This window comes from Nicotiana sylvestris, chromosome 3, assembly GCF_000393655.2.
Source record: "Nicotiana sylvestris chromosome 3, ASM39365v2, whole genome shotgun sequence".
In the NCBI taxonomy this organism is placed as follows: domain Eukaryota; kingdom Viridiplantae; phylum Streptophyta; class Magnoliopsida; order Solanales; family Solanaceae; genus Nicotiana; species Nicotiana sylvestris.
The window spans coordinates 128336884-128355426 of record NC_091059.1 but is presented as its reverse complement, the minus strand read 5'-3'; the positions used below and the strand labels follow the sequence as shown (position 1 = coordinate 128355426).

General features: G+C 38.2%; 1 protein-coding gene and 1 pseudogene across 1 annotated transcript; both read right to left on the bottom strand.

Moving 5' to 3' along the window:
* Positions 1–6329: 6329 nt before the first annotated feature.
* Positions 6330–6905, bottom strand: LOC138888013 (uncharacterized). The gene has a single exon (XM_070169808.1). It carries the CDS (start codon positions 6903–6905, stop codon positions 6330–6332), a length of 576 nt encoding a protein of 191 aa, XP_070025909.1.
* Positions 6906–9177: 2272 nt separating this feature from the next.
* LOC104239814 (dehydration-responsive element-binding protein 1B-like) lies at positions 9178–16593 on the bottom strand (annotated as a pseudogene).
* Between the last annotated feature and the right edge of the window lie 1950 nt (positions 16594–18543).

The window sequence follows — 18543 nt, the reverse complement described above, 5'->3', positions numbered from 1 at the left end:
AGAAGATGGTAACCATATCAAGGAAATTATTGAAGAACTCAATTTCTAGGAAGTCATATGTAAGAGAAATGTGATATAGATGGTTCGCTATTGATGCAACATGGCCAGGTGATCGCTTATGCCTCTAGGCAACCCAAGAATTATGAAAAGAACTATCCAACCAATGACCTAGAGCTGGCAGCAGTGGTGTTTGCGCTAAAAATTTGGCGAAATTATTTGTATGGGGTCCATGTGGATGCAATTATAGATCATAAGAGCCTTCAATATATTTTCAAGCAGCAAGAGTTGAATCTGAGGCAAAGAAGATGGCTAGAGTTACTCAAGGACTATGACATCGACATTCTCTATCACCCGAGAAAGGCTAATGTCGTGGCAGATACACTTAGTCGAAAATCTATGGGGAGTTTGGCTCATTTGGGGGCATATCAGAGGCTGTTAGCCAGGGAGGTTTACCAGTTGTCCAGTTTGGGAGTTCGCGTTGCGGACTCTAGTGAAGGAGGGGTAATTATACAAAATAGGGCCGAATCATCGCTTGTAGAGGAGGTGAAGGAAAAGCAATACAATGATCCATTGTAAGCATAATTGAAAGAGGGGATTCACAAACACAATACCACAGCTTTTTCCTTTGGCATGAATGATGGTACTCTACGATACCAAGACCGCCTATGTATTCCTGATATCGACGGTCTTCGGGAAAAGATCATGGCAGAAGCTCACACATTCAGGTATTCCGTGCACCCCGGTTCTACAAAAATGTATCATGATCTCAAGGAAATTTATTGGTAGAACAACATGAAGAGGGATGTGGCGGATTTTGTAGCAAAATGTCCAAATTGTCAACAAGTGAAGGCCGAACATCAAAGGCCCGGTGGATTGACTCAAAGCATAGAAATTCCAATGTGGAAATGGAGATGATCAATATGGATTTTGTAGTAGGGCTTCTGCGCACTCCGCGTAGGTTCGACTCAATTTGGGTGATCGTTGATTGACTCACAAAATCAGCGCACTTCTTGCCAGTTAAATCTACCAACACAGCGGAACAGTATGCTCAGTTGTATATCAAAGAAATAGTCAAGTTGCATGGCACTCCAGTCTCAATCATTTCAGATTGAGGGGCTCAGTTCACGACCAACTTTTTGAAGAAATTTCAGCAAGGTTTGGGTACGCAGGTAAACCTTAGCACAACTTTTCATCCACAAATCGATGGGCAAGCAAAGTGGACTATTCAGACGTTTGAAGACATGTTGCGTGCTTGTACTATTGATTTCAAGGGTAGTTGGGATGACTATTTGCTACTCATAGAATTTGCTTACAACAACAGCTTCCATGCTAGTATCCAGATGGCACCATTCAAGGCACTGTATGGTAGGAGATACAGGTCTCCCATTGGGTGGTTTGAGGTTGGAGAAGCAAAATTGATAGGGCCGGACCTCGTGTATCAGGCCATGGAGAAAGTCAAGATTATTAAGGAGAGGTTGAAAATTGCTCAAAGTCACCAAAAGTTTTATTCGGACATTCGTCGCAGAGATTTGGAGTTCAAAGAAGATGATTGGGTATTTTTGAAGGTTTCCCCTATGAAGGGCATTATGCGATTCGGGAAGAAAGGGAAATTAAGTTCGAGGTATGTCAGACCGTACAAAATCATTCAGAGGATCGGTCAGGTGGCATACAAGCTCGAGCTGCCACCCGAGATGTCGTTGGTACATCCGGTTTTCCATGTGTCTATGTTGAAGAGGGTAGCGAGAGATCCGTCCGTTATTGTGCCAATTGCAGCTATTCAGGTTAATGAAGAACTATCTTATGAAGAAATTCCAGTTGCCATTCTTGATAGGCAAGTCCGAAAATTGAGAAATAAGGAAATTGCCTCTGTAAAAGTGTTATGGCGGAACCAGCAGGTTGAGGAAGCCACTTGGGAAGCCGAGGAAGAATTAGAAAGAAGTACCCAAATTTGTTTGAATAGTTATGTAATAGCTTTTATGCATTTGGTTCCTATGAACTCTAATCTTTTGATTTGATTTATGTTAATCTATTCCATTTTGGTAAATACATGTTGCCTATGCGGCCATAGTTGGTGTTGTATAAGTTATGTTATGCCTATGAAACATGTATATATTGTTAGGATATGTATCTGGGGCCCTCTGACAGGTGGATAGTCCTAGTTACAAGGGAAACTCTACCAAAATTTCTGAAAAATTTGGGAGTTAAAGATGTGTGAGAAAGGAGATAAGTTATACTAAGTATTTGCAGATTGACTCCAATTATCATTCGAGGACGAATGATCCTAAGCGGGGGAGAATGTAAAGCCCTGGAAAATTTTGCCAAGTAATTTAAGATTTTGTGGTGCCAAGGCAGGCTAATTATTTTATTTTGTGTAAAAATGAGGATTCATGATATAATGGATATCAATTGGATATGTTAATAAGCGTATAAGTCATATTATAAGTGAATTGGGGTCTAAGGAGAGGCCTAAGTCTAAGCCAAGTTGGAAAATTTCATAATAGACTAAAGTTGTAAATGATTGCGAACAAGACCTCACTTTGGACAATCATATCTACAGTTATATAAGGAGTTGTGTAATGCAAAACCTATCAAATTAAAGCCCTTTGAGTCTAGTTTCCAACTCATCAAACCGTTTGTCATTGGGAGGTGTACACAGAAAGTTACGACCATTTTACTGGGCATGTGTCATTAGCACGGCCGCACATATTGCGAAGTATTCTGCCTCGTTAGCACGGGCGCGCTAGTGGAAGACCTCTAAATACACCTAAGGACGGAAAATTAGAGGATTTAATTCATTTTCAAGACTAGGGTATCCTCTCCATCCCCAATCCGACCAAGGCATCCAATTGCACACCTAAGGTGAGTTTTTAAGTGTGTTTTCATGGTGATTTCACTTCTTAATCACTAGTTACAACATGACTTTGATTGGATTTCATAGGATTTCTTCAAAATCTCAAGAACACCCCAAAGTTGTCTTTCAAGATTTGGTCTACAAGAGGTAAAATTTTATCCTTAGACTTACATATATGGAGTTATTATGGAATTATGAGTATGAATCAAGTATTACAACTTATGGTATGGTGATTGGAAGCCATAAATTCCCAATTTAAATACATGACCATGGTAGGGATTTAAAGGTGATTACTTGATGGAATTTTGTTGGTTGGGTGTGAATGGTTGATCACACATGTGGTGTTAGGAGTAATTATAAATTGTAAAAGAATAATGGTGGGATGAATTATTGGTTAATGGTGATAGTTGGATGAACCAATACTATAGTTATGAGGTGTAAATATCTATACCTACAAGGTATTTGATAATATGCCTAAATGGCTTAAGTTATGGAATTTATTATTAATATTGGCCCTATTGAATGTTGTATTGTAGATTGAAGTTACTTAAGTGTATTGGATCATTGTAGTATCATTAAGGGGAAAATTTCAGGTATGTATGGCTAAAACCTCTTTTATTAGAAATTGAGCTCTGTTGGCGTTTACGAAAGTGTGGTAAGATTTGAATTGGTTAATGTATTGATTGTTATTGCGCATTAATTGATTTGCAATTAACTACACATATACATGAAGGATGTGCTTCAATGTGAGTAATGTACCATTCTTGATAATTAGAGAAGTATGAAGAATACAATTATATGTTGAAATGCTTAGGCTGTAAGCCAAGATAGAAATTGAGAATTGTTCATGCTAGCTATATGCCCACTTACATGTACTGCAACTTGAATTACTTTTGTATATGCCTATGATCACAACCTGCAAGATGAATACTGAAAATGGAAAACGATGTGATAATGGTGGCCCTGAGTGCCAAGGAATTGATATGATATATATGAAATAAAGATTCAGATGTGATGACTAATGAGAAAGGAACAACGCCTAGACAAGGCGGCCTAGCCGATCGGGTCGTGATCGGACACATGCCGCACACATGGTGGTAATGTGTTGATATTGAATTCCGGATAACGGAAATGAAATAGTGATTGAAAAATATGCCTCCAATGAGGCAACCTAGCCGGTCGGGTCGTGATCGGACTCCTCTCAAGATAGCGGTGGTATTGAGAAAAATGATGAAGATATGAAAGAAATTCCACTAACTAAGTTTTGGAAATTATATGAAGGACTGAATGAATTGCATATTTGATTTACTCATGTGATTTACTTGTACTTGCTTAATAATTCTTTCTAGTAAGATAGTATTTAGTTATACATACTAGTGCTATTCGATGGCACTAACGTCCCTTTTGCCGGGGCGCTACATTTTTTTTATGAATGTAGGTGGCTCTATTGCGGATAGTGCCGATTGCGCCTAGCGGAGTACCTTCTTCTCAAAGTCTTGGTGAGCCCCTTTCTCCTTCAAGGGGTTATATTGTACATCTTCTTATTTTGGACTTTCACTTTTGAGGTATAGCCGGGGCTTTGTTGCCAGCATTGTTATCACGTCTTTTATATCCTTAGAGGCTCCGTAGACGTTTGTGTGGGTTATGTATGGGTATTGGATAGGTCAATGGACCATGTTGTAACCTTGTACTCTTGCTTTCTTCTACACTATAACTTGTATGGAACCTTGGAAGTTTAACCACGTTTTAAATGTTGTGATATAAAATGAACTAAGATGTTGAATGTACTATCTTTCCTAGTTTAAATAAAGGTAAGCATGGCTTCCTTATTCCTATCGAGTTGGGTAGATAGCGGTTGATAAGGCTTGCTCAGTTGGGTTCACTCGATTGAGCGTCGGTCGCGCCTCCCAAAGTTGGGGCGTGACACCTTGTTTAGATCGGTGAAGTCTACACACATTCTCCATTTCCCATTCTTCTCTTTGACCATGACCACATTGGTGACCCACTGGGGGTATTTCGATTCTCTGATGGAACCATTGGCGAGCAATTTGTCCACTTCTTTGCTGACCGCTTCGTTGATGCGACATTGAATTTCTCCTCATCTACCGTACCGGCGGATAAAGTGGGCTGACATTCAATCTATGAATGGCGATATCCTTTGGGATCCCTGGCATATTTGTGTGGGAAAAGGTAAATAAATCGGCGTTGTTAGTTAAAAATTCACGATACTTTCCTGGCTCTGAGAGGTTGTGCCCGATGTAAGCCTTTTTTGTGTTGCCGGTGTCGTCCAACTGGACTGGGTCGAGGTTCTCTATAGTTGCCTTGCAGGATTCTATGATGTCTTGGTCTCTGATGGCCTCTGTTGGTGGGTCGGTTTTAGTTCCCGACATGGCTAATTTTTATGCCTCCGCACTTGCTCCTTTCAGCTGTTTGGTGTATGTGTAATTTTGGGCGATTCGATAGCATTCCTGGGCAGTGCGACATTCGCCTCGGATGCTGAATATTCCCGACGGTGTGGGAAATTTGATCACTTGATAGAAGCTTGGGGGGATGGCTCACATGGCGTGTATCCATGGGCGCCCTATGATGGCGTTATAGGCTGTTTCCTGGTTCATGACATGGAAGGTGGTTTCCAGCATGACTCCCCCTGCTTGGACTGGTAGCGCTATTTCCCCGGATGTTCGCTCTACTACATTGTTAAAACCCGTTAGTGTTATGCAACGCAGTATTATTCTATCCTCGAGCCTCATTTGTATGAGAACTCTCGGGTGGATAATACATGGGCCGCTTCCGTCGTCTACCATGATTCTTTTCACATATGTATCAGCGATGCGTAATGTTATAACCAAAGCATCATAATGAGGGAAAGACAAATCATCGGCATCTGACTTTTCGAAGATGATACTGTCTTCGAAGTCGTCATAGCGTTCGTGGGCGACCGTCCGTTTGAGTTTATGCGTGGTGGTGAGATTCACATGGTTGATTACCGAATCATCGCCATCGCCAATGATCATCTGTATGGTACGTGCCGGTGATGGTGGCTTTGAGGGTCTTTGAGATGGGTCACGTCCTCTAGCGAAGTTGGCCCGTCCTTTATCGCTGAGTTGTTCTTTCAGGTAGCCCTGGTTCAACATCCTGACCACTTCTTGCCGTAGACCTATGCAATCTTCGGTCTTGTGTCTTCTTTCCTGATGGAACTCGCAGAGGACGTTTGATCTTCTCGCGCTTGGGTCCGATCTCATTTTTTGTGGCCATTGTACCTTCGTGCCTAGTTTCTCTAGTGAGTATACTATCTCTGAAGGGGAGATACAAAAGTTATGAGCAGATAATAGTGGAGGCATACCTCTATCATTTCGAAGGTGTGCGGTGTGCCGTAGCACGACATATGCATGCCTTGGAGGAGGCGGGGTTAGTTGTTCTGACATAAGGCTGATTCCTTTCTCGATTGAAATGTGGGGGTTGATCCCTTCGCCCATCGTTACGTCGATCTCTCCTTGCCTCGGTCTGAACTGACGTCAGTCGCTGGGTTGGGACGTTTAGATCGTCTTCGTCTGCCCTCACCTCGGTGCAGTAGGCGTTGTGAATCTTTTCCTATGTGGTGGGGGGCTACTTCATGAGTCTGTTGAGCATTTTTTTTTGTTGCCTTTGATCCGTTCCTGTTTAACCCATTTTGGAAGGTTGCGACCGCCATTCCTTCTGACACATTTGGCAGTCCCATCTTTACTCTGTTGAATCGGGCCAGGAAGTCTCGAAGTCCCTCGCTTGCCGTTTGCCTGATTGTGAAGATGTCGTTGACCCTATCTTCAACCTTCTTTGCTCCTGCATGAGCGGTGGAAAATTTATCCTCCATCTCCTCAAATGTAGATATCGATCGTGCCGGTAGCTGGGAGTACCATGTTAATGCTCCTCCTGTCAAAGTCTCATTGAACTTTTTTAGTAGCACAGATGGCACTTGTTCTTTAGACAGGTCATTTCCCTTTACCGCAATGACGTAATGGATTAAATGATCCTCTGGATCCGTGGTCCCGTCGTATATTCTCAAGTATGGCGGCATTTTGAAGGTTTTCGGGATGAGGTGAGGAGCAGCTCCCTCTGTATGGCTGTTTGACGAATCGGCCCACATCGCGTTTTGGTAGTAGTTTAGGGGCGCCAGTTATTTTGTCAACCCTTTCCTGGTGCTCTCTCATTTGCTCACGAAGTGCTTTGTTCTCGTTTTCCATTTCTCCCATTTTCTTTCGGATGTTCATGAGTGCATCGTCGTTTGCGTCGATGACAGTACGGGTGTTGCTCGTTCTTGTGGTGCTTGGCTCACCGATGGTAGCTGCGATTTATGTCGTTGGTAAGTCTTCGACATTTCCTTGGGGTTTTTCGAGCATGTTGCTTAAAGCACTTGTCAACCACTCCTTCAGCAGCTTTTTGATTGCTGGTGGTGTTTCTCTCGTCGTGGACGTGAAAACTTCCCTTTCGCACAAGACCGTCAGGTCCTCATGTTGAGAGGGTGAGATCTCCTCCTCCGGTGTATCCTCTGGTGTTGTATTCTCAGTGCCTTCTCTACTGGCTCCGTTGAAGGAGCTTAAGAGGTTGTTTGAGACCTCTGCTAGCATCTTCAGCCTTGCTTCTTTCTCCGCCATTGTTGGTTTTTATTGGGTATGAAGAACAGTAATCGTTACTTTCGATATCCTAGATGAGAACTACGATTTCGGCTAACAAAATCCCCACAGACGGCGCCAAATTGTTTGACTCAAAAGACTTTTAACTCTTTTTAAGCAAATTAATCAAAGATGAAGGAGTAAATCGTAGTCGAAGCTAATAAACTCTAGGATGATTGTAGTAGAGAGATAACAGTAATGGAGAGAAGGAGAGATTGATAGAGAGATAATAGAAGTAGAGAGAGAGATGATATTAATCTTGTATCTTCCGAACCTCTCTTATTACAAGGCTGAAACCCCTCTTATATACTAAGAGGTTTCCCTTCATTATGTGGACGACAAATTAAGATATATCTGCCCTACCAGACCTAATGCTAATGCGACCGCGTCTTTCTTTTCGCCTCTGGGTCGTACCCTTGTGTCGACTCGTGGGTTTTCGGCCACTTATAATCCTCGCTATAGGCCGTGGTCAATCAAATTCGACTCATACACAATTCTCTGTCTTTTGAACCTGAAAACAATCGAGTATGTTAGGATACGTTTATGAAATCTGTGCAACTATTATCATGCAATCCTATACAAATGTAAGAATTTCTAAAGACAAGCACATGCATGAACGTAAATTAACCGGAAAATAAGTTAAGCTTGTAAATGCAGACAGTCGCATAACAGTGTGAGTAATTTACATAAAAGTTGCGCCAAAATACAAAACAAAAAAACATGGATTTGTGGCGGTTATTTTTGAGTAAAACGGCAGTTTGAAACCGCCAGAATACACAGTTACGGCGGTTTGAAAAAGTGCCACAATCCGGTCCGCCGCAAGTATATTACGGCGGTTCCCGAGAAACTGCCGTAATAAAATATCAAAACTGCCGTAATAGGCTGCATTGTTTTCGTGAAATTTTATCATTTGATAGTAAATTTCCAAATATATTAATGTGCATATGCTATTAGTTGCTGTACAACATTATCAAACGATTTCAAATCCTCGTATGTGAGGTGTCATTCCATGCCATGCTATTTGGATTTAGTAGGGCTCTTTGGTTGTCGTCCATGTATATTTTAGTCTCGTATGTACTATGAAGGTCCCATGAAGGTCTCCTAACAGATGACATTAAGAGACTCTTTGTACTTTAGTGAACTTCTTGTAGTTAATTACAAGGAGGAGAATGGTTTCCAGTATAATTCACTCTGCGCTGTAAGTTAGTTTAAATTCAGCAGCTCGCATAATTTTCGCTTAAGATCGGGTAAAAAAAATGAAATTTAGATACTAAAAGCTACAAAGAAAAGTACTTAGAAGTAACTTTTTATAAATATCAAAAGTGGAAAAATCAATTTTTAAAATATTAGTGAAAGTTTATTAACAATAATATTGGTAGGCAAAAAATATTGAATACTCCAAAACAGATGAAATAGGTCCCAGATTAATTATTGGCAACTTATTTCCTTCATCAAATACAATGGCATGAAAATAACAAAGCTTTTTGTTTCTTACTTGCCTAACCAAATATTTACAACGCTATTGTAAATTCGTAACTTCCAAATATTTGAGTACGAAACTACCAGTATATATCTCCTAAATCCTAATTTAAGGAACCTCGAGCATTCTGATTGCATATTGACTATATATATATATATATATATAGATTGTACGAAAGAGGCAATAACCAGAAGTATTTAAATAGTATAACTCCATAGAGAGGTGAGCAGCAGCTTCCCCATAATCTCCAACCTCTACGTAGTGAGGTGGTGGTATCATTAGTCCTTCCGCCATATTTGCTAGCAGTCCCGGCATGCAAAACAGAGCTTCCTCATCCATAAAAAAATTATTACTTTCTGGTGTTTCATGAGGAGTTGTGCCAGCAGATTCTCCTGAAACTGCTTCTGACTCAGATGGTCGGAAAGCCTCGGCGGCCTCCGCTGCCGCTCTCTGAATATCCTTAGAGTCGGTAGAAGCAGGGATAGGCAACTTCCAAACAGATCACACTACTAGAATTCCCGTAAAAAGCGACCAAAAATTAGCGACCAAATTTGGTCTGTCAAGAAAAGCGACCAAAGTTGGTCGCCAAACTGCCGAAAATAATTAAAAATATATTTGAAATAGTTTAGCGACCAAAGTTGGTCGCTATTTGGCCGCAAATTTAGTCAAATTGTTGACTGGACTGGTCAGACTTGCTTGGTCAAATATATACTGAGATTAGCGACCAATATTGGTCGCTAAAGTGGGACCCACATTAAATTTGTTAATAATTTTATTATTATTTTATAAAACTTATAAAATATAAATATATATAATTTAAAACTTGCGACCAACGTTGGTCGCTAATTGAAGGATAAGTTGATAGCGACCAACATTGGTCGCTAACATGGGACCCAGTTATAATATTTTAATAAATATATATTTATTTAAAAAAAATTAAAATATAAATAAATATAATTCAAAAGCTAGCGACCAAAGTTGGTCGCTTAATGAAATAGAGACCAACGTTGGTCGCCAATGTGGGACCCAGTTCTAACGTTTAACAATTTTTATTATTAATTTAAATATTATATAAAATATAAATAAATCTGATTAAAATTTAGTGACCAAATTTGGTCGCTAAATTAAATTCATGTTCTGTTAGTGACCAACTTTGGTCGCTAAATTAAATTCATTTACAGTTAGCGACCAAAGTTGGTCTCTATATGGTCAAAATTAAAAATCACTTTTGTATTTACTATGTAAATAATATAAATGTAAGTCGTTAACACTTTTGTAATACAAGGGATGAATAGTACTACGAAGCGGGCGTGTGTGTCTATATATATAATATATATATACTTACGCTATATACGATGTACTAAGTATAAGTGTATTAGGTAATATTGTATCGAATATAGTTTATATATATAATATATGTACTTACGCTATACTATGCACTAAGTATAAGTGTATTAGGTAATACTGTATCGAATATAGCTTACATATATATATAATATATGTACTTACTCTACACTATGCATTAAGTATAAGTGTATTAGGTAATACTGTATCGAATATAGCTTATATATATATATAATATATGTACTTACGCTATACTATGCACTAAGTATAAGTGCATTAGGTAATACTGTATCGAATACAGCTTATATATATATAATATATGTACTTACGATATACTATGTACTAAGTATAAGTGTATTAGGTAATATTGTATCGAATACATCTTATATATATATATATATATATATAATATATGTACTTACGCTATACTATACACTAAGTATAAGTGTATTAGGTAATACTATATCGAATACAGCTTATATATATATATAATATATGTATTTACGCTATACTATGCACTAAGTATAAGTGTATTAGGTAATACTGTATCGAATACAGCTTATATATATATAATATATGTACTTACGCTATACTATGCACTAAGTATAAGTGTATTAGGTAATACTGTATCGAATACAACTTATATATATATATATAATATATATATGTACTTACGTTATACTATGCACTAAGTATAAGTGTATTAGGTAATACTATATCGAATACAACTTATATATATATAATATATGTATTTACGCTATACTATGCACTAAGTATAAGTGTATTAGGTAATACTGTATCGAATACAGCTTATATATATATATAATATATGTACTTACGCTATACTATGCACTAAGTATAAGTGTATTAGGTAATACCGTATCGAATATAGCTTATATATATATATATATATATATATATATATATATAATATATATATATACTTACGCTATACTATGCACTAAGTATAGACTGTTTGACCAAAATAGCGACCAACGTTGGTCGCCATTTTTGACCGTTTGACCAAAAGGCGACCAAAGTTGGTCGCCATTTTGGTCAAACGGTCAAAAATGGCGACCAACGTTGGTCGCTATTTTGGTCAAACAGTCAAAAATAATTTGGCTACCAAAATAGAGACCAAGTTTGGTCGCTATTTTTTTTCACAGGAGCCAAAACGAGTTTCAGGTCCATTCTTTCAAAATTATTCCCCAAATTAAAATCTTTCTCCTCTAACACTCAAAACCCCTTCCCCCCTCCGACTTTCAGCAGCAGCGACGCCCCCGCCACCGGCGACCCCTGACGACAGCAGCAAATTCCGGCGACCTCCACTCCCAAGGTTAGTTTCTCTCTCCTTTCTTTTATTTTTCCGAAAAACAGTGATTTTAGGGGTTCAGTTCCAATATATTAGGGTTCAAAGTTATATATTATTTGTTCAACTATGTTTAGTTCAAAGTTAATTCCATGTTAGGGTTTAATTTCTCCATGTTAGGGTTCAATTTCTCCATGTTAGGGTTCAATTTCTCCATGTTATATATTATTTGCAATTTTTAGGGTTCTTATTAATACTTTTAGGGTTCAAATAAATTAATTATTTAGGTAGACTAATTTATATATGGGGTTAAATTTCATTTTATGGAGTTCAAGTCAGCTACATTTCATGTGTTGCGAAATTGTCTCGAAGTAGTACCATTTCTCAAGTAAGTATTGATTTAATAGTTATCAAAATATAAAATTTACTGTGATTACATCTCAATGCAACTACTAAAAATATTTGATGTGTCACAGTCACTTCGTGGGTCAATTTGGCCAAGATGCTGTATATACGGCATTTCATAGGTGGTTCAAACAATTTGTAAGTATATCCTTAAAATATTCTAACACTATGTAGGTAAACAATGTTTGGAAGTTATGCTAACTTATGAATTTTGTTAACAATATGTAGGTAAATGATCCAAATAATGGTGTAAATCAATTTTTGAAAGATATATCTTGGGGACCTGGGGTTGAGGTCACAACATATTCCAAGTACGTTGTGAATGGTTATAAGTTTCATACAGAGGGTTGCTCTAAAAATAAAAAAAGCAACAACAGTGGGGTGTGGGTTCAAGGTGGTGATGGCAACCAAGTTGGAGATATTGATTATTATGGTATGCTCAAAGAAATAATAGAACTAGAATATTCAGGTAGGCCATTTAAGAAAATTATTCTCTTTAGATGCAAGTGGTTTGACCCAAATCCAACAAGAGGTACGAGAGTACACAATCAATACAACATAATTGAGGTTAATCATACGAGGGAGTATGATCGCTATGATCCTTTCATAATTGCACATAATGTTAGGCAAGTGTATTATGCTCCTTATCCATTTCGGCAGAATAAGTCCGATTGGTGGGTTGTAATCAAAACTAAGCCTGTAGGTAGGGTCGAAGTCGAGAATGTGTTGGATGTTGCATATCAAAACGATATCTCCAGTGTTCACCAAATAGTGGACGAACTTTTAGAAAATGATTTGGAACATCCTGAACACATATTGGAAGAAGTTGATATAAATGAAGTAAGAATTATAGAAAATGAGGAAGAAGAATCAACTGATGAAGCTCAAACTAGTGAGGAAGAAGAATTCTCTGACGAGGAAGAATACGTCGATGAGCTTTAAAAAGTTGGTTTCTTTGATAACTCTCATTTATAGATAGTTTCCTTATATATTTCAATCTAAATATGTATTATATTATGCAGATGACAGGCAAGGGTCGAGGTAATAATGAAGGTAGTGGTTCTCGGGGTCGAAAAAAGGCTAGGAAGCAAAAGAGGAGGGTAGAAGATACTACTCATCAATCTTTTCCACCATCTTCTGATTTGCCTATCACTATGCCACAGCCTCTACCCCATGGCTATACTGAGCTGACACAACATCACCAGCCCTACACCTTCGTGCAGACCCCGGGTGTTTCTTCACAGGGCCATCGGACTGTGCGTCCGACATACAATCCACCTGCCTCACTACCACGTGGATCCCACCCAGAAGCATCACATGGATCGCATCGATCCATGTCACAGCCACATGGATCACAACCATCAATATCACAGCCACTCGGGTCACAGCCACTCGGGTCACAGCCACTCGGGTCACAGCAATCAGTATCACAGCCACTTGCGATCCGTGCAGCTATGTCGCAGTCACAGGGATCACATCTATCGTCATCAGCGACTCCACCTATTGGAGGCCTTCGCTTGCGGGATAGTAGCTCTGACCCCCCTACTCCTTCTACACATGCCTCTGATACACATGTTTCGAACGATGATGCTGATGCTGCTACTGCTTCTAACGAGGAGGTGCATTATGATCAGTATGGCAGGATCATCATAGTCCCTGAGGGTGATGGGTAAGAGTTATTTGTTATTTTTATGTTTATTTTTTTGTACAGTTTTTACTAAGATATTAATTTGTTTTATTTATTAAATTGCAGGTTCCTCCCGAGTAATATTACTACGAGGATAATCACCAAAGCAACCAGAAAGCTTTATGATGCCCCTTATGCGTCTTGGCGTGAATTCCCATTCTCACTGAAGGAGGCAATTTTCAATGAATTTAAGGTATAAATGTTCTTTTAAGCAGTATAATTATTTATATTTATGATATTTCCATATAATATTTAACTTTTGAAATACAGAGCAAGTGTGTATGGGAACACCAGTATAGCGCGGACGTGGCTGCAAATTTTAATCTCAAAGCTCGCAAGCGGTTGTCGCATTCTTTCTCCATAGCTAGACAGCTGAACCAGAAGCCTGGCTGGTTGCTTCAGGAGTTTTGGGATGATTTGCAAAGGCAATGGCTTACTGCAGAGTTCTTACAGAAGAGCGAAAAGGGAAAGAAAGCTCGCGCATCTGAGAAGGGAGGATCATTGCACACTGGAGGTGCGGTCAGCCAGGGGACAATAAAAAGAAGAATGGTACGTAATTGCTTAATTTATTTTAATTTTCAAAGTATATCTATTCTATTTATTAATTAAAATTTATGAGTTTTCAGGAAAAGAAGTTGGGTCGTCCGATGAACCAAGATGAGCTATTCAGGGAGACTCATATTGTGAAGAAGAAGAAAGAGACGGATCAAGAAAGGTGGGTCGAGGGACGTGCCTCGACTGTACATGTAAGTTTTCACTTTTCATTAAGTATTTTCATTTACTTTTATATAAATTTTGAAATACTAATTCAATTTACTTTTTCTTATAGGATCGCTTCAGAGTTGAAGCTGAGGAATTCATACGCAGCCAGCCACCTAATGAGTCGGGCGCGCCATTCCAACTTTCGGCCGAGGATGTTGAAAGACTATGGACGCGGGCTGCAGGCAGTCCAAAACGGGGGAAGGTATACGGCCTTCCTACTAAGACATTCCATCGCTATAGGTGTGGAATGCAAGGAATATGGACTTCATCGCAAGCCGAGCAACTTGATGGGGAGAGCCTCTCCGCTATGCGGGAGACTGTGACAAAGCTCACATCCGAGCTAGAAGCGTCCAAGGAAAGAGAAAAGCTTAGAGATGCTGAGTATATTGGTGTGGTCGCTCAGTGCCAAAGCATGCAAGAGCAGATCAAAAATCTCCTAGCTGGATCTTTTTCGATTCCCCGGTCTCGGCCATCATCGCCAGAGGCTGCCCGTCCCCGTGCTCGTTCGTCCCGTCCTCCAAGTGGACGTTCCTCCTGTCCTCCCCGAGATCATTCTTCCCGTCATCGACAAGTAGACCCTTCTCAATACCGTGATGATGATGAAACTTCATCAGACAGTGATGATAATGATGTTCCAAACAATGAATGAATTTTAGACAATTTGAACTAGACAAATACAATTTGTTTTCCATTGGGTTGTAATAAGAGTTAACTTAGTTTGGTAGTTCTATTGAAATTAACACTTTCTTGGTTTTAATGTAGCTTTTAATGTTGTTTTTGTGTTGTTGTTGTTGTTGTTGTTGGGTTGTTTTTTGGTATTTTTATTGGAATTATTGTTTGAATTGTTGTTGTTGTTGCTTGTTAGGGTTTTGGTATGACTGGCAGGTGGTGTAGCTGCCAAAACAGGCAGTTTCTGCCAAAATAATACACAGAAAAGCGACCAAAGTTGGTCTCTATTTGGTCGCTTTTCATGTTAAAAAAAATAATTTTCTGGAGAATAGCGACCAACGTTGGTCGCTATTTACCCAGATTTCTACAAAAAGCGACCAAACTTGGTCGCTATTTCATTAAAAAAATAAAATTTCTGGTGATATAGCGATCAAAGTTGGTCGCTAATATTTAAAAAATAAATTAAATTCATGTATTTAGGGACCAAAGTTGGTCGCTAGTTTAATAAAATAAAGAAATAATTGAATAAAAAAGCGACCAACATTGGTCTCTAATTTCCAGATTTTAAAATATAATATTTGGATTAGAGACCAAAGTTGGTCGCTTTTTAATGATTAATAATAAATAAATAAATAATGTATTTTATATTTAGAGACCAACTTTGGTTGCCAAATTTATATTATTAAATTAATAAAACGACCAAAGTTGGTCTCTATAGTCAATATCCGGAAAAATTGGTCCATTTAGCTTAGAGACCAACTTTGGTCCCTAAATAAAAGGGATCATCAATATAGCTACCAGGCCTTTTTGGTCGCTTTTTAGCCCAATAGCGACCAACACTGGTCGCTTTTTGCGGTCATTTTTTCCCGGATTTCTAGTAGTGAGAGTTAGCAAAGTTCAAGCAAGCAGAACGACCCCTTAATGCAATAGCCGCCACGTCATGAGCTCTAGCCGCCATTTCTGCAGTGGGGTAAGTTCCAAGCCATATTCTTGATTTCTTATTTGGTTCTCTGACTTCAGAAACCCATTTGTCTGAATTCCTCTTCCTCACTCCCCTGTATACTGGGTGTCGAGTTTCGCAAAACTTCTTCCTCCCTGCTCGCTTCTTGGGGTTATTCAAAGCTAACAACACTTCCTCATCAGAGTGATTAGCTCGATTACATGGGGAGCTGCTGTTATCAGAAAGTGATGAAGATTCAGTAAGAGGGTCCGAATAATAACTTCGAAAGATATCCATTCTTGATCACTGATATATATAATTATATATTTTGAGAGTAAGTAGTAGCCTAGTAGTAGTGTTGTGTTGTTTCAGTTAGAGGTTTTTTTTCTTTTTGGTCAATATGAAAGGTAGGCGTCTATATATAGGGGAAGTAAGCTATCATAAGGGAAGCAATTAAGCTAAAAAGTTTGATGACGCGGGCGAAAGAACACGCGAGTCGCGAGTTAATTGAAGGGCTGTAAGGAGACATGCTGGAATATTTTTAGAAATATTCTGAGCCCAGCTGTTTTATGGGACAAGTGGACTGGTTTCAGAAAAGTAAATTCCAAGTCTTACGTGTGTACAACTCGTGTGGGTTTTGCTGATGTGACAACTTGTAAATCTTTCTACTTTCTGCCTCTCTTCCTTCCTTCCTTCTTTTTTTTTTTTCTTTTTTGGAAAATACCTTATCTAGAGTACTGGGATTACTTGGGCTGAACTGACCAATCTTTAACTTTTGAAAATGATCAAAATAAGGAACTATTCCCTCCATTTTAATTTTTGGATGATATTTGACTCGACACAAAGTTTAAGAAAGAAATAGATTTTTAAAACTTTTGATAAAAATAAACCATAAATATTTATGTGATTGTAAATTTATTTATTAAGAGTTAGCAAGGAATTTAAAACTAAATTATTTCTTAATAACAAAGTGATATTCTTTTCAGGATTAACTAAAAATAAAAAAGTATAATATAAATTGAGACAGGGGAGTAATTGTTTATTTAAAATGATTGGATTTAAGTCATATGTACTTATAATATAAATTTTTAGTATTATTAGTGAATTTTGGTATGTTTTAGGATGTTATAAGTTACCATTTTAAATATATTACATGTAATTATTCAATAAGTGATATAATTGTCACGACCCCAATATCCCTCTGTAGGATGTCGTGACAGCACCTAGTCTCTAAGACTAGATAAACCTAACATACATGCGGAATAACTGAAATAATAATTTAAAAGCTCAAAACGTCAACAACTGTATAAAGTAAAAGCTGCAATTCAACATGTATACAACTCCCAAAACCCGGCAAGATATAAGTCACAAGCTCTAGATACAATGTTGCACAATCCTACAAATCACTCTCTATCAAGAAACATAAGAAAACAAGGAAAAGACGGGATAGAAGGGGACTTCGAGGCCTGCGAACGCGGGCAGATGTACCTTGAAGTCTCTGAAGCCAACAACAAAAGGGGCATTAGCGGCAATAACAATAGCCGCTATATAATTTACCGGCCATTGATGTTTAGCCGCTGAAGACAGGGTCGGCAAAGCCTGTAGCGGCATTTCTGACAAAAGCTGGTATAAGGCATGGCTGATTGCCGCTAAATATCATTTGCTTTAACGATAATTGTTTGCGGCAATTATTTTGACTGCTAAATCCAATCTAAACCGGCTACTGATGCTCTAAATCCAATCTAGAATGGCTATAATATTCTTTCTAAAAATATATTAGTATGACCTTTTAGCATCGATTTTAATGGCTGGTAAATTCAATTAAATTGCCACTAAAACTCATCTTTAACGATAATTATAATAGCTACAATATCTCTTATGGACACATCATAATTTGCCTTTTATCATCTATTTTTATAACCGATATATCCTATTAAATTGGCGCTAAAAGTTGCAAGCTATAATGATAATAGTTTAGCCTCCATTAATAATAGCTACACACTCTTTCAAAAAAGGATCTATAGTATTGATGGAATACCATGTTTCTTTTATTTGTTTTCTAGTTTTAGATATACAAAAAATATAAAGTTGAGGTTTCCTAACTCTCAAGTAGAATGAAGAGATCTACACAATGACCTTGTCGCAAATGTACTTTGTGTTTTGGAATTTCTATAAAGGTGGTTGTTGAATAAATAAAAAAATAAAAAAGACTCTAATGATAAAATAAATTAGAGGAAAATTCAAACAATAAACAACTCAAACAGTAACGCTTTGAAAGATAAAGATGAGTACTACCGTGATAAAGTGAAGTATGTTTTGCAATACTAGGTATCTTTGATGTTTGTGATACTCGTTCATGCCCGTTGTTGGCGTCAGGGTCCTGATTAATATTATCACCTTAGATAACAATACTTTTAAAGGATTAAATTTTTATAAAGAATGTCTAA